The sequence below is a fragment of the Diorhabda carinulata genome, chromosome X, assembly GCF_026250575.1.
Source record: "Diorhabda carinulata isolate Delta chromosome X, icDioCari1.1, whole genome shotgun sequence".
NCBI classification, from domain to species: Eukaryota; Metazoa; Arthropoda; class Insecta; order Coleoptera; family Chrysomelidae; genus Diorhabda; species Diorhabda carinulata.
Genome location: NC_079472.1, coordinates 47,674,706 through 47,688,641, shown reverse-complemented (window position 1 = coordinate 47,688,641; position 13,936 = coordinate 47,674,706). Strand labels below are relative to the sequence as shown.

At 32.6% G+C, this 13,936-nt stretch overlaps 2 protein-coding genes across 2 annotated transcripts in view; one reads left to right on the top strand and one right to left on the bottom strand.

The window, feature by feature from the left end:
* LOC130900547 (general transcription factor II-I repeat domain-containing protein 2A-like) overlaps window positions 1-9,746 on the bottom strand; it is a 99,741-nt gene extending 89,995 nt beyond the window's left edge. The window contains exons 1-2 of the mRNA XM_057811244.1: window positions 9,410-9,746; window positions 8,510-9,259 (exon numbers count right to left, since the gene is read on the bottom strand). Coding sequence (XP_057667227.1) covers window positions 8,510-9,259; window positions 9,410-9,746 — 1,087 coding nt within the window. The remainder of the gene's footprint in view (window positions 1-8,509; window positions 9,260-9,409) is intronic.
* LOC130900481 (semaphorin-2A) overlaps window positions 1-13,936 on the top strand; it is a 1,226,238-nt gene that overhangs the window by 7,716 nt on the left and 1,204,586 nt on the right. The gene's annotated exons all lie outside the window — the stretch shown is intronic.

The following is a 13,936-nucleotide window of genomic DNA, read 5'->3' as shown; positions in this document are numbered from 1 at the left end:
ACAATCACAGTCGAAAACAAAAAAGAGATTACTTGAAGATAAATACGTTATGCAGAAATAAGAATATCGTCATGTATTGTTGATAGACATAACAAAAACAATCTTAAACTGAATCCAAAAAAGTTTGTAGATTTATTGCATAAACAAGCATTCACCATTAATTTAAAATAATTTGATAATTACAAATATCAATATTAATCATATTAAAAATACATGAATACATGAATCAATAATTGTTTAACAAGCTTTGTTGTTCAAAGGAAAAACCATTATGTTATGATTTGGATAATGTTATCAATCAATATACTTTCCCTAAACTGCAATGAACTCATTTAACTGTTGTAATTTTTGAATTGCATTCCTGGCGTAAGTATCAAACAGTCTCTATTAAATCTTGCTTCGATGAATATTTTGAGATGTGAGAAGAGCCAGGCAGCCAGAGGAAGCTATTTCTGTCGAATAGATTACATTACATTTCATTTTCTACTCTGATTTTGGCATTGGTTTATCATGTTGTGGAGGGAGGGGTGCGTTAAGCTCATAAGAAATTAGTTTTTTATAGTGTGAAAGTAGATTTTTTCACGACTTTTTATATCCAGTTATTAAAATAACTTACAACCATACTATGCGTTTATGGTTTTATCAATAGGTCCATAATACTGAATACATTCTTTACACCACCACTATACCAACACTCACAATTACACTGTCTGATGGCGATGACTTGGTTATGGAAACGCCCCGCAATAAGTGTTGGTGTAGTGGGGTGTAAAAAATGTATTCAGTATGAATATCGCAAACTGTTCCAGAAATTCCAACTCAATAGGTCTGTAATCCACAAGCAAAATTCCATTTGTACATGACAAAACTGAGTCCTCCTTACCCAATATTTAAACCCTAGCCTGCTTAGTTCTTTTTATAAAGATATTTTGGAGTGAAAATATTGCTCACACTATCCAATAAAATGCCTGGATCTTCAACTAGATCTTTTTTAATTAATATGACTACTTTCGAATGTAGCAACTTTTTTCTGTTCAAGCTGATGATAAAGAGTCTTTATACATGTTCAATATTCGTGAATTTTTCTTTTGGTGTTTCTACTCCCAAATAAATTATCATTGCAAGATATTTCGGTTTTTCCATTGTACAGAGATACGAAATCAACTTTCAACTACTGAGAATATGAGGAAATACATTAAACTTCTTACAGACGAATCATTCTCCTCCACGGTAATGCGAGGTCTCACACATAAGTTCAAACAAAAATAGTCAAATTATCGAATTGATGGCTTATCCGCCGTACAGTTTTTTTTTAACCTAATGGTGTTCGCAGATCAAAAATAAGGAAATCAACGTTTTTTTGCACCTGAAGAAGCGGTTCATACTTTCAAATAGCATGTTTTGGTTTCTACACTTGATCTTTAAGCATCAGATCTGCAATATTGATCGTGATCGATATTAAAACTAAAATTACGTGGTGTCGAGCGTTCAAATGGAAGGATTTCTTCTAAAACATAAACCACTATAAATCTACATTTTGGCTAGAACGTTGAAGAATTGAGATTCAAGAAAGATTATCAAAAGAAAAATGTTTTCTTATTATAATTTAGCACACACAAAAACGCAGTTGTGGTTGTATTTCTTGACAAATACTTATTACAACTAACATGTTTTTACTTATTAAAATTCGAATCACAGATTCTGAAAACTGATTTTCAGTTACAACTAAATTAATTTGTTAATTTTTTTGCTTAGAACAACGAAACAGTTAAATGATTTATTCAAAGTTATGGTTAATTTTGGTGCAGTTTGAACGGTTTTCAATAGAGTTTCTGATTTTACTAGCAACGTTAACTGTATTTTCAATAAACTCCAAAAATCCTTCTGCTTAGGACCTAAATTTTCACTCTCCACGGTTTTTTTAATTTTATCGATTAAGAAAGCGAAGTTTCCAATAATAACATAAAATGTCTAAGGCGAATTTAGTATTTATCTACTTCAAAATAAGCAGAATATGTTAGCCAATTTCAGATTAGTTATTTCTAGATATTTGTAACATGAGGTTTCTGCAATTATTTCGTCATACAATTGTAAAGAAATTTAATTCAACTACTAGCACTACACCTTTACTTTTAATATAAGATAGCATATGACAGAAATATCATATTCATTTTGAAGTTCCCTAATAACCTAATTGTTTTTTCTTTAAAGTAAATGTTGATAATGTGTATGTATATATTTGTAGCATAAACTGTCAAGCCATGTTTAAAAATTGATATTATTATTTATGGTTTATCCTTTTTTGTACCCTGATCACTCAATTTGATTTACTTCTAAAAAATACGTATAAGAGTACATTGAATATTCAAAACATATCCTGATTTAAACCTTCCGTTGTCGAAAGCGAAAAACTTCGATAAGACATGATACACTGATATATGGAGCAGAGGTGGCAAGATGAATGATGGCTTCAAGATGACAAAACGTACCGTCAGAGATGCGAAATGCGGACAGAGAAGAACCGCAAGGCGGGAAGTCGAGTCGACTACATCCACCTAGTTTTTGATTGAAATGAAAATTGCGCAGCCTCCGTGAAATTGTGTCTGCTGATGTTATTGGGGATTTCAATGGTTAGATCATATTTCATTCTTTTGTTTTTTGCTCTAAGATAGGTTTGAAAATAATGGAAAGTAAGACGTTTTCTACGAAAACTAAAAATTTTATTTAAACGTGAAAAATAGATGGTAATATGAATTATAGATATTTGAATTCAAATGTGCGACCTATATCAACACATATTTATCTTGGTCTTTGTTTTAACAATATAAAAACTAAATATATCTAATAATTGATAAGATAAATACATCAATTCATTTTTTTTTATTTTTAATATCATCATTTCTTTTCTTGACTTTTCAATTTATTTAAGTATATCGCTGTTCTAATATCTCTACAGTTTCTAGTTGTTGCAGTAATTTGTTGATTGAAAGTCAATTGCTTCCTTTTCTACCTTCATTTCATCTTATTGTATTTTCCTTGGTCTTTCATCTCGTCTTGGTCTGATCAGTCAGAATTGTTTTCTTGCTATTATAAATCGCTACACTCTCCAATTTGTTTATTCTATGGCAGTTTTCCTCCAAAGTGAGACTAGCACTCTAAAACATTATCATCAGCTGTTGATGGTTTTTTTTTTCTTTCAAAAGTTCAGCTTTCACACTAGTAATAAAGCTGGTTTATATTTCTCCCTACGTTTTTTCACTATTATATTTGTTTTCAATTTATATTAGTTGTTATTGATGTTAATGCTCAACTCAATATGAAGATTGGCTGGTTGTGAATACAAATAAACACAATTACTCATGGATCTCTAGAATGGAAGCACGGCGTCAGATCTTATGGTAATCAATTCAATGGTCTGCTACTTTTATTCAATCACGTATTTCGTTATGACAGAGTGACGACGTACTAACTTTCTGAAAATGTAGAGTATTAGGATATCATATGATCCAAAGAATCAACGTTAGGGAGTAATATTCATTTAGCAAACTTGGCACATAGTCTATACAAACTACAAACGATAAGGGCATAGTTGTTGTCCAAACAGACGTTACAAGTAATGCTAATTCTAGATTAGAATAATCATTCACTAGTACCTCTATTTCTCTTGAATATCAGCTAGTCGTCCTGTATTCTTTGCTTTACAGCTGCATCTATAGCCTCAAACAGATGAAAAGGATATTGTTACCAGTATCAGAATCTTAATTATCACCAAACTCGTGTTGCACAGCAAAGTTTAAAACCGGAAACACGGAAAGCTTAGTGTTCTATAGTCATCATATTTTCTACTAGTGCTTTCTAAATGATGACGGTGGAGACATTACGTGGGTAAGTTTAATGATACCAACGAACAAAGCTGTTTGAGTGGACTTTTGGTTTAAGGTATTATTTATAACTGCCAATTAAAGTTCATCAAGTAATATGGAAAGTTGACGCTATTTATGAGTAACTAAAAACTTATATAAAAAAATATTCAAGGAACTAGGTATTAAGAAATACCCTAACGAAGAATGATATTTTGTAGTAAGGGTTGGTAGCTTTGAGCAACTCAGAAATATTATTAGTAGTTCAGGTTATGTTTTAGCTTGACATGTGAGTATTGTCTGCAGTTTGAACTTGATTTATAGTCTTCATACATTATGTTTGGAGTGGCTCATACGAATTCTTCTTATTGTCGTAACGTCCCACCCACTTATAAAAATCAGGAAGAGTTAAGAGATAGATGGATGTAAGTTGTACTGTTACTAAATAGATCGCGCCAGAAAATCTTGTACAAAGTTTTTAATGTTGAGCTTGGGATCATTTACAATCTGGACCATAACTTTTCAGGTATAGTGATTTGCAGTTTTGTCTCCATCACAAAGGAAGAGTTTGGTAGATGTTTTAGACTGTTTGGTTGTCGGTGAAAATGTTTTTATTCATTATTTTTTATTTGGCAATATAAGGGGAAAGGAATCAATGAAAAAGTTTTTAGAGTTATAAGAAACGTTTTCGTTTGTGTAGATGCTGTATAGATACCATTGTATACACTACACATCGAAAGTAAGCAGATCGGGTTTAAAAAGACATGATATTTTCTATCCAGTGAGGTAAAAGAAGCGTGTGAGGTCAGAAAAAGGTTGATATTTTCAAGTGAAGGTACGAGCTATTGAGGAATAGAATTTACTATGTTGATAACTAATTAAAATTGTCAACACATATTGATTGTTAGTGGCTGTTCATTGTTATCAATTGTTTACTTTTCGTATTGTCCCAATATCTCTGCTTGCGTTGTTGTCGTTGTTCCGGTTCTATTCTAAGCCCGAATATTGGATTTTATAACAACTGATGTTCTCATCAGTGTTCCAATAATCAACCAGTAGAAATAGTATTGATTTAATATTATTATTCTAAGAGTAAATAGTTTTCTCTACATATAGTAAATTCAATTTCCTTCGCTTGTTAATATGCGGGAGTATTTCATTTTCCACAAGCCCTTCGATTCCTCGGTTGTAATATTACATATCCTCAATATATTTTTTTGTTTCGTTTCTATTACAGTTTATCATTTCTATACTATATTATTCACTCACAATAATTTGTGAGACGCATATTTTGAATATTTCAATATTAATATCCCAAAAGAAACATTCGATGTGAATCAAAATCCAAAACACCGTTTTTTATTTATCATGTTTCTGAAAAAGTTATTTCTATCGCAATATTTGCGGGTTTTATGCTTGACGTACTATATTTTTATATCAATAATTTAACAGCACATCCTTCAATCTGTCACAAGAGTTATCAGAAAAGACAGAATATAAAAGAATTGAGATTAAGGAGTCTCTTATAAAAAATTACTTTTTTTGTTCGTAAAACACGGTTTGTTTCTTCTCGATATTTCTTTCTTATGACAAATCGTTCGAATTGAACAAAAATCAGAAAATTCGTTCTAAAAAAATTTCCTGATATTTTCTAAGCGCAAAATTTTAACAGAATATGATCAAAATGATTTTATTGGTTATTGATGTGAAATTTAATTATAGAATTTCCATACAATAACACCATTCTTTGAACATTATTTTTCTCCAATCCATTTGAATTACTTAGATAAGTATTTTCATTGTTGAAAAATTGCATCAATGAACACCATGAGTCCCGACATAGAACAAACAAAATTACTACTCAAGGAATTAATCTCTTATCTTAACTTGAATACTTATGTGATCATTATAAATGAAAATTATCAGTTTGCTTCGTTATTGACGCCGGCGGAACCATTTAGCTAATATACTTCGATCGGAACAGTATTTTGATGTTAGTTGTACAACCACTCCGTTTTCGAAAAGATTCTGGAATGTTTTGATTGTTGTTACTGTGTTCTTTTACCAAATGTTGGTTTGATTTAGATGCAGGTTTCCAATGTTTAGCACTTATGATAGTTAAACACACTTCATCTTTTTCATTTATATTCGGATGAAAAATTATGGTTTTAAAAATTATTTTGGTGATTTGAAAACATATTCAAAAGGGCAATTGATTTTTATATTGAGAGCTTATTTATTATGAGGAGAATTATCTGAAACTACCAATTTCCAAGTTAAATATTAGTTTCATCAACTTGTAAGTCACGGAATTATTTCAATTGTGAAATTATAGTATCTCCTATTTCTTTTTGTAATCTCCTAGTGACTGAAATTTTGGGTCGATCTTGGTGCAACTCACGTCTATAATATATTTGTAGACTTATGACAAATTAAATTAAAAAACGACTAAATAGCAGTTGATTTATGCACTAACTATCAATAACACTCACATGAAGTTTTTTCATTTTATAATTTAGTATTTTCCTTATAATGGAATTTAAATACATTTTTATCACCTTCTTTTTTGCCCTTGAATATTTAGTATAAATTTAAATTATTGCAGTTCTACGAGAACACCAAGTAATTCGTTATTGACGCCCGTGAAGTATCCGAAATAATCCGTGATGTTTTAATGGTTGTTTCCTAGAAACTGAATTTCAATCTAATATCGACCCAAAAAGATTTGAATTGACAGCAAAAACTGGCAGCAATTGTGATAGCAAGATATGGTAAAGTTTCATTGCATGCCATTATTGTTTCCTGTGAAAGTTTCGTTGTTATAAAATTTTCCATCGAACCATTCAGTTGGAATTGTCTTAGTTCTTTGTAGTCTCCCTTCTACAAACATTGTTTGTCCAACTACTATGTCAGGAATTATGAAATATGATATTCACTCTCATTTATGTGTAGGACTTGTTGTTCATTTCTTCACTTATTTCTAAGTGAGCCATAGTCAATTACAAACTAAACACTATTTTGTATACATCCAATGAAAGTATTCGGCTAATATCCTCCATTGCTGAATTTTCAACTCATCAATATCAGAATATGTATCAGGAAATTAGTTATTTTCACAAATTTTGAACAGAAATATACATTTTTGTAACTTTCTACCAAAAACGGTATCGAATCCTCCCTCTCGAAATTGGAACATCTGTTAACCCGTAATATTTTTCTCATCAAGCTTTTTCTCAATATTGCAGAAATGAGAAAGTTGTGAGATTGATAGAAATGAGGAAATGCTGATTTGCTATATGTTATCCGAGATTTAATACCAAGAGATATCTTTTTCCACTTCAATCAATGATACTTGAGAATAAAAATAACTCTATCTATTTTGAAAACATTGTTAAAAGAAGAGACTTTCAACTCATATGTTCGGATTAATTCAGAAAGCTAAACAATATCATGAGCGTGTTACTTCAATATGAAGTCATCATTATCAGATTTCCATTATCAGAGTCCAAGTATGAGAAAAATTTTGATTTTTAGATTGTAGTAGGCGCTCCTCAACACTACAAACAAATAAAACCTGAAGAAAACTGTCATTAAATTAAAATTAAAATGATCAGCTAGGTCTTAGGAATTTCATTTTAGATGTCAATAGAAATTAAAATTTCAAAATATAGATAACTCAATATAAACAGAGAATGCATACATTTTTCCGGCTACAGGCATTATTTGACATCAGTATTCTGAAAAAAACAATTCTATCAAGCATATTTTATTAGAATCTCAACAAAACTGTCTCATTCAGTTCTAGGAATTTTTAGAAGATTTCATAATCTGCCACTGCGACAATAGCTATATAAGAAAAGCTTCCTTCTAGTAAAATTTCTATCTTTAGACGAACCTATGTACGAGTGAGGTCCTATATTCCTATTTTAACTATGGCTTCTAGCCAAATTCTTGTATCGGTTGTGGTGCTCTACACCAGGAGTGCTCAAACTTGAACTGCTGGCGATCTACCTCAATATTTTCAGACTATGAGATCGACTCTGAGAGGCTGCAAGTATGTGTGATGCAGGGTTGTCGTACATACATGATACACCCTACCTACCTAGGTAGGGTGTACCCTAGCATGTATAGATATTAGCTTTCTGCACAATATAGGTACATTATTTTAGTCAAGGTTTGGGTTAGGTTTAGTTAGGTTCTTCTCTACAATATCAATGAAAAAACTCATAGTTATTCAAAATTGCGAGTTTATTGGTTGTTACAAAACAAAAGAGTTACATATGGTGTTAAACCTAACTAAAGAGTGGCTTTGGATGTTGAAGCGTGGCACTGCATGTCCTCAGCATACTTTTCATAAGATGGTACGTAACCACTGAGTGCTAATCGCAAGCATGATGACATATGATCGTCAGTTAGTCGATTGCGATATTTTGACTTAATTATCTTCATTTCAGAAAATGCAGACTCGCACAAGTAAATTGACCCAAACAATGCCGTCAGTTGAAGGGCGATTTGCCTTAGATTCGGATATTTATCTTCAGATATAAAACACCAGAAATTTGTATCAGATGCTGTAGCTTTGAGATGTATATCTGATATAATCTGCACCAACTCATTTTAAACAGAACATGAGTTCATATTAAACTGACTTGCTATTTCAGTAGCTAATTCCTCAATGTTTTTACATGAAAAAGAATAACTCATAAATGATGCTATATTTTCCAATTTACTGCAATCATAAAAACGCATTTCGAATTGTCCCAAAATATTTGATAATTCATCCTCATACGTATCATAATTAAACTGAGGAATCCTTGCTTTCAAAGACGGAAAATGTTTCAGATCCTTTCTTTTCAGTTGATCTATCATAAGTTGCAATTTACTTTTGAATGCGTTTACTGCGCTAATCATCTCAATAATAGTTTTTCCTTTACCTTGAAGTTCCAAGTTAACGATGTTTAAGTGCATTGTGATGTCAGTCAAAAATGCCAAATCAGTCAGCCATTTTTCGTTTTTCAAAATCTGAGTATCATCACCTCTTTTGTCTAGAAAAGCTGTTATTTCGAGCAATAATTCTTGAAACCTTTGTAGGAACTTTCCGCAACTCAACCACCTGACGTCTGTGTGAAGAACTAAATCAGTGTGTTCAGCTGACTCCCTATCTTCCAACTGCAACTGAATGAGCCGCCGTTTCAAGCTACGTGCACTGATGGAATTCACAATTTTTGTTGCAATGCCCATAATTTCCTCCGTGTTTAAAACTTTGGAACACAAAACTTGTTGATTTATAATGCAATGGAATGAAAAAAATGAAGGGAATTCTTCATTAGCTCGACACAATTCCACAAAACCGTTTTTGTTTCCAGTCATTGCTGGTGCTCCATCGGTTGTAATGCACACTAATTTATATATTGGTAGCTCGTAGTTTTTTACAAAATTAAAGAAAACTTTATATATATCTTCGCCACGGGTCTTCCCCTTCAGAGGAATGATTGTCAAAAATTCTTCCTTAGCCGACATGTCATTGAATACCATCCGAATAAAAATACACAGCTGGGCAGTGTCTGTCATATCGGTGGATTCGTCGAACTGTAAAGAAAAGTATGTACATTCCATGATATCATGTTTTAGTTTATCTGCGATGTCCTGACTCATGACTTCAATACGCCTTGTGACAGTCGGATGAGATAACTGAAGTTCTCTAATAGCAGACATGATTTCTATTTTATTTTTAAAATCTCCAAATAAAGTCTCACCCGCTTCAATAAATGCTTCCTTCACCACCGATCCATCTTCGAATGGTTTCTTGTGTTTCGCCAATATATGAGATATTTTAAATGACGCGATCGTAGCAGCTTTTGATTGTTTGGCTGGTCTTGTGAACATGGTTTGTTTTTTTTTCAAACAAGATATAAAATCACTTACTTTTCGTTTTCTTAATTCACTCTGTGGCGGAAAATCCTTTTGATAGTTTTTATGAACCGTTTTATGATGCCTCTCTAAGTTACCACGCTTAGGTATTGCAACTGACGCACGACAAATAACACAAATGCACTTATCCTTCACCATACAAAAGGAAAATTCTTCCTCCCAATCCTTATTAAAATGATACGTTTTAGATTTCTTCACTGCACTCATTTTCCACTATTTAATAATAAACTTTGTATCGACGTAGTATCGCTATCAAGTTACAATTCAGAATGACTCCAATTCATGCAGGCGCAACATTTATATCGGCGTGAAAGAAAGTCTCGAATGTTCCCGTCAAACGCGCCGCCCGAAACTAGACAGTACAGTTCAGTCTAGAAACAACGCGGCTTTTATTTGACAAGTGCCGCGCGTTCCTTTGATAAAGCCGCCTTTTGCCGCAAGCAGTGTTATTTTATAACGTAATACATTTTTTGGTGCTCAGGTATTTCCTTATCAGTGGACAAATCTTCATCATGACACACCGCATATTTATCAACAATTTCAGTTGTAGTCTCAGGCTTTTAAGCTTATATTTTCGAGGTTTTCCATTGATTTTGTTGATAGTTATAATGGGTCTCAAAGTTACGTTTGGTAGTTTGTATATTGCTTCGTACTCCACAGCGAAGTTGTGGTATTTAGAAAGTTCGGTGGATTCATATGCCGATGGGAAAGAATCTTTTTAATTCTCAACAATGTAAGTGTTTTTGTCTATCAGTAAGGAGATTCCGGTATAGCGCAAAGCAGGAGAAACTTAATTTTTTATATGAAACGACAATATGTAACTCACATTTCTAAGAATTGTCCACAAGCCGTAAGAATTTCATAGTTTCAACGACGTCAATTGTGGTGTTATTCAATAATAAAGTCTGGCAATGTACTTTCATATGATAAAACCTTGGTTTCAGAAACGTTGACACAGAGAAGATTAGAATCGCACCATGATTTAAGAGTGATATGGTCCTATGAAGTGCTGTGAGATCAGGGCTGCTCCAACAGGAACTAGTGTCATCTGCAAATAGACATATTCTACCACTGATGTCTAGATGAGCGATGTAGTTTATAAACAAAAGAAACAAAATAAGGCCAAGTACTGAGCCTTGGGGCACTCCACATTCTATTAGCTTGCAAAAGTACATTGTTGTATCAACCCTTACAAGCTCTCTTCTGTTGGTAAGGCATGACTTAAACCATGCGGGAGGTGTTTCCCTGAAACCGTAGTACTGCAATTTGTTGATTGAGATATGATTAACACAATCGAAAGCCTTAGAAAAAGCATCAAAAAGTTGTTGCGGTGGAGTGATGGCTACTTGGGCTAGAGTACACATTATTAAGCAGGGAGAATATAGAATCATTTGTGCATTTGTTACTTAAAAACCCAAATTGATGGGTAGTAAGTTTTTTATATTTAAACAGAAATGATAAAAGACCCTTCTTGATCAATCTTTCTATGATCTTAGATAACGTGGGAAGGAGTGCAATTGGACGATTATTCGATGCTTGATTTTTATCTCCTTGATTCAGAGGTATAATTATAACCGACTTAAGGCAATTGGGAAAAGTACTGTATTAAAATGAAACGTTAATTAAAGTGGTTAGGTCATTTAATGTGCAATCGAACAGAGTCGACATTTTTTATGTAAGTCCATCAGTTCCAGATAAGTATTATTATATTTTTATGTCATTAATTGTACTGCGAAGCTCTTATGTAAGTTAACATTAGCATCAGGGAGATATGAAAGCGGATCATAAGAAGGAGTCATAGAATTTGATACATTTTTGGCTACATTCACAAAGTAATCATTAAGGTTATCAGGATTATGCTCGATGAAGAAGCCTTATTTCGTAGTTCATTCAAACTGGACCATGTTTCTTCAGAAACATTAAGAAATTTGGCGAGTCTCCAATTATATTACATATCTTTGTCAGCTTTTATTGTCTTATGATACATTTACGTAATTTTTGAGGAAAATTCAAATAACCGAAAATTTCCTTTTGTGAGATAAAGATCGCATACTCTCTGAAGATATATGTAAACCTTTCATGGACCAGGGTTTATTTTGCTTATTTTTAATACGCCTGAGGGGAAAAGTTCTGAATGCCAGACTAGTTAGTATTTTAAGGAATCTAGAAAATTCGAATTCCACATCACCATAGAGCATATTTCTGTCAGTTGTTTGACAACAGTGCTTGAAGTTTTGAAAACTTTTCTCCGAAAAAATACGGCATAATTTCCGAGAAACATTTTTAGTATTGGATTTCACCGAAAATTTTGTAATCACTGCTTCATGATCGGAGAGACCTGAATTAAAGACAGTACAGTCGGTGGATTCTGGATCTCTTCCTCCCCGTACTTCACAAGTTGTTTTTATCGGTTTCAATCTGTTAGTTGGCACATACGATTCGCAACAGTAGATGATTAATGGTAGTACTGACGTCTAAATTCTTCTTCGTCTAGTTTCACAATTTTCCTTAGATATTTAAGCTTGTTAACGCTCTTTTCATCCTGTTTTTGCATAGTTATCTCTCCTGGTATATCCGATACTTTCATTATATTTGTCTCTCTGTTGTACTGGATATACTTAATAATGAAAAACTGACAAGAATAACGCTGTAAACAAATATTACGCTAAGCATTACGTAGAAATGAACAATGATTCTAGATTCAACGACAAAAAAAATTTATATTACCTGTGATGTTTTCAATACAATACCAGTTTTTTATGGTAATGTGAATAGTTTATGTTTATTCAATAATTCACATGATTATCTGCTCGTATAAAATAGCTTTCAATATTTGTTTAGGTTAGGTCCATCAATCATAATGAGAGATATTTAACACTAGCAATTTGTACAACACATAACAACAGTCACAAACATGGAAATAAAAAACAGTGATCACTTTTCTGGTTTTTGTATTTTCATATTACAAAACATTTCGTACAAAGTAAATCGAGTTGACGCTGTGGACAATATACGAAAGGACCCCTAGCGAAGCGAAAGCAGAGTTACACATAGTCTTTGTTACTTTTTCTTTTCAAAAGTTTCGCTATGGAGGAGCACACACAGACAAAAAACGTTTTTCTCTGGTTCCGTGGTCCAGAAAGACAGCTCCGTGACTAGAGATGGAATTTATTTTTGTAATAAAACACGCAAGCAGTCTTAGGCAGTGACATTTTAATGGTCTGCAACGAGGAAGCAACGAGGATATTCGGTTGTGGTTAAGTTCACGGAAATATCACGGTAGCTGCCGGTAAAAGGAAAATTAAAGCACGAAGGAAGTATCCCTATTTATAGGCCGATTTTACACTTTCTCTCTTTTAATAAAGAAAAACTTTAGCTGGTTTTTTCCGTAATAAAAATGTATACTTTATGTATGTTTAAAATAGAAGCGGTTTTTATTTACACAACATAAAAGCAAATGTCACAAACACTTTCGTTTTCAATAGAGTCACTGAGATTCTTGTTGATATAAGATAATTACGAGCGTGACTTGACGAAAGCGTGCTTTTCAATGAAATTGGTTAATTTAAGAGAAATATTTTATTTTCCAATATTCTAGCTCTACATACTTAGAACTGACAATGTTTTATAACCATCCATTAAGTAATCTTTGAGAATTTCTATGAAATACGCGTATGTTTCTTACATTACCACATTTTTTGAGTGAACACCCATTCTAATAAACAACTATTCAATTTAAAAAACAGAAATTAATTGGAGGTTGCCAGATAAGGCAAGTGACAAGAATAGGCCAATCAATCGTTATGCAATAACTTTTTTTAGCAATAGCGGACCAATAATCAGACGCATGTTTGCGATTAATACGATCGCTTCTTAAGTTCAGCAACCACTCATGTCATAAAACTAGCATGATATTGGTCAGTTATAGTTTTCTTTTTTATGGCCAATAAAGATTACACCTTCAATGTGCCAACACACTATGACCATGACCTTTTTGCCTCCTCTGATGTTTGTTCCTAGGACGAAATCCATAGTCTATTGCATCTTTTATGGAGTAAAGAAAAATTAACTTGGATTACGTTTGAAGGTATCCAAACGTTCGTTGGTTGATTTTTAGTCAAATTTTTCAAGGAAAAATTAGACTA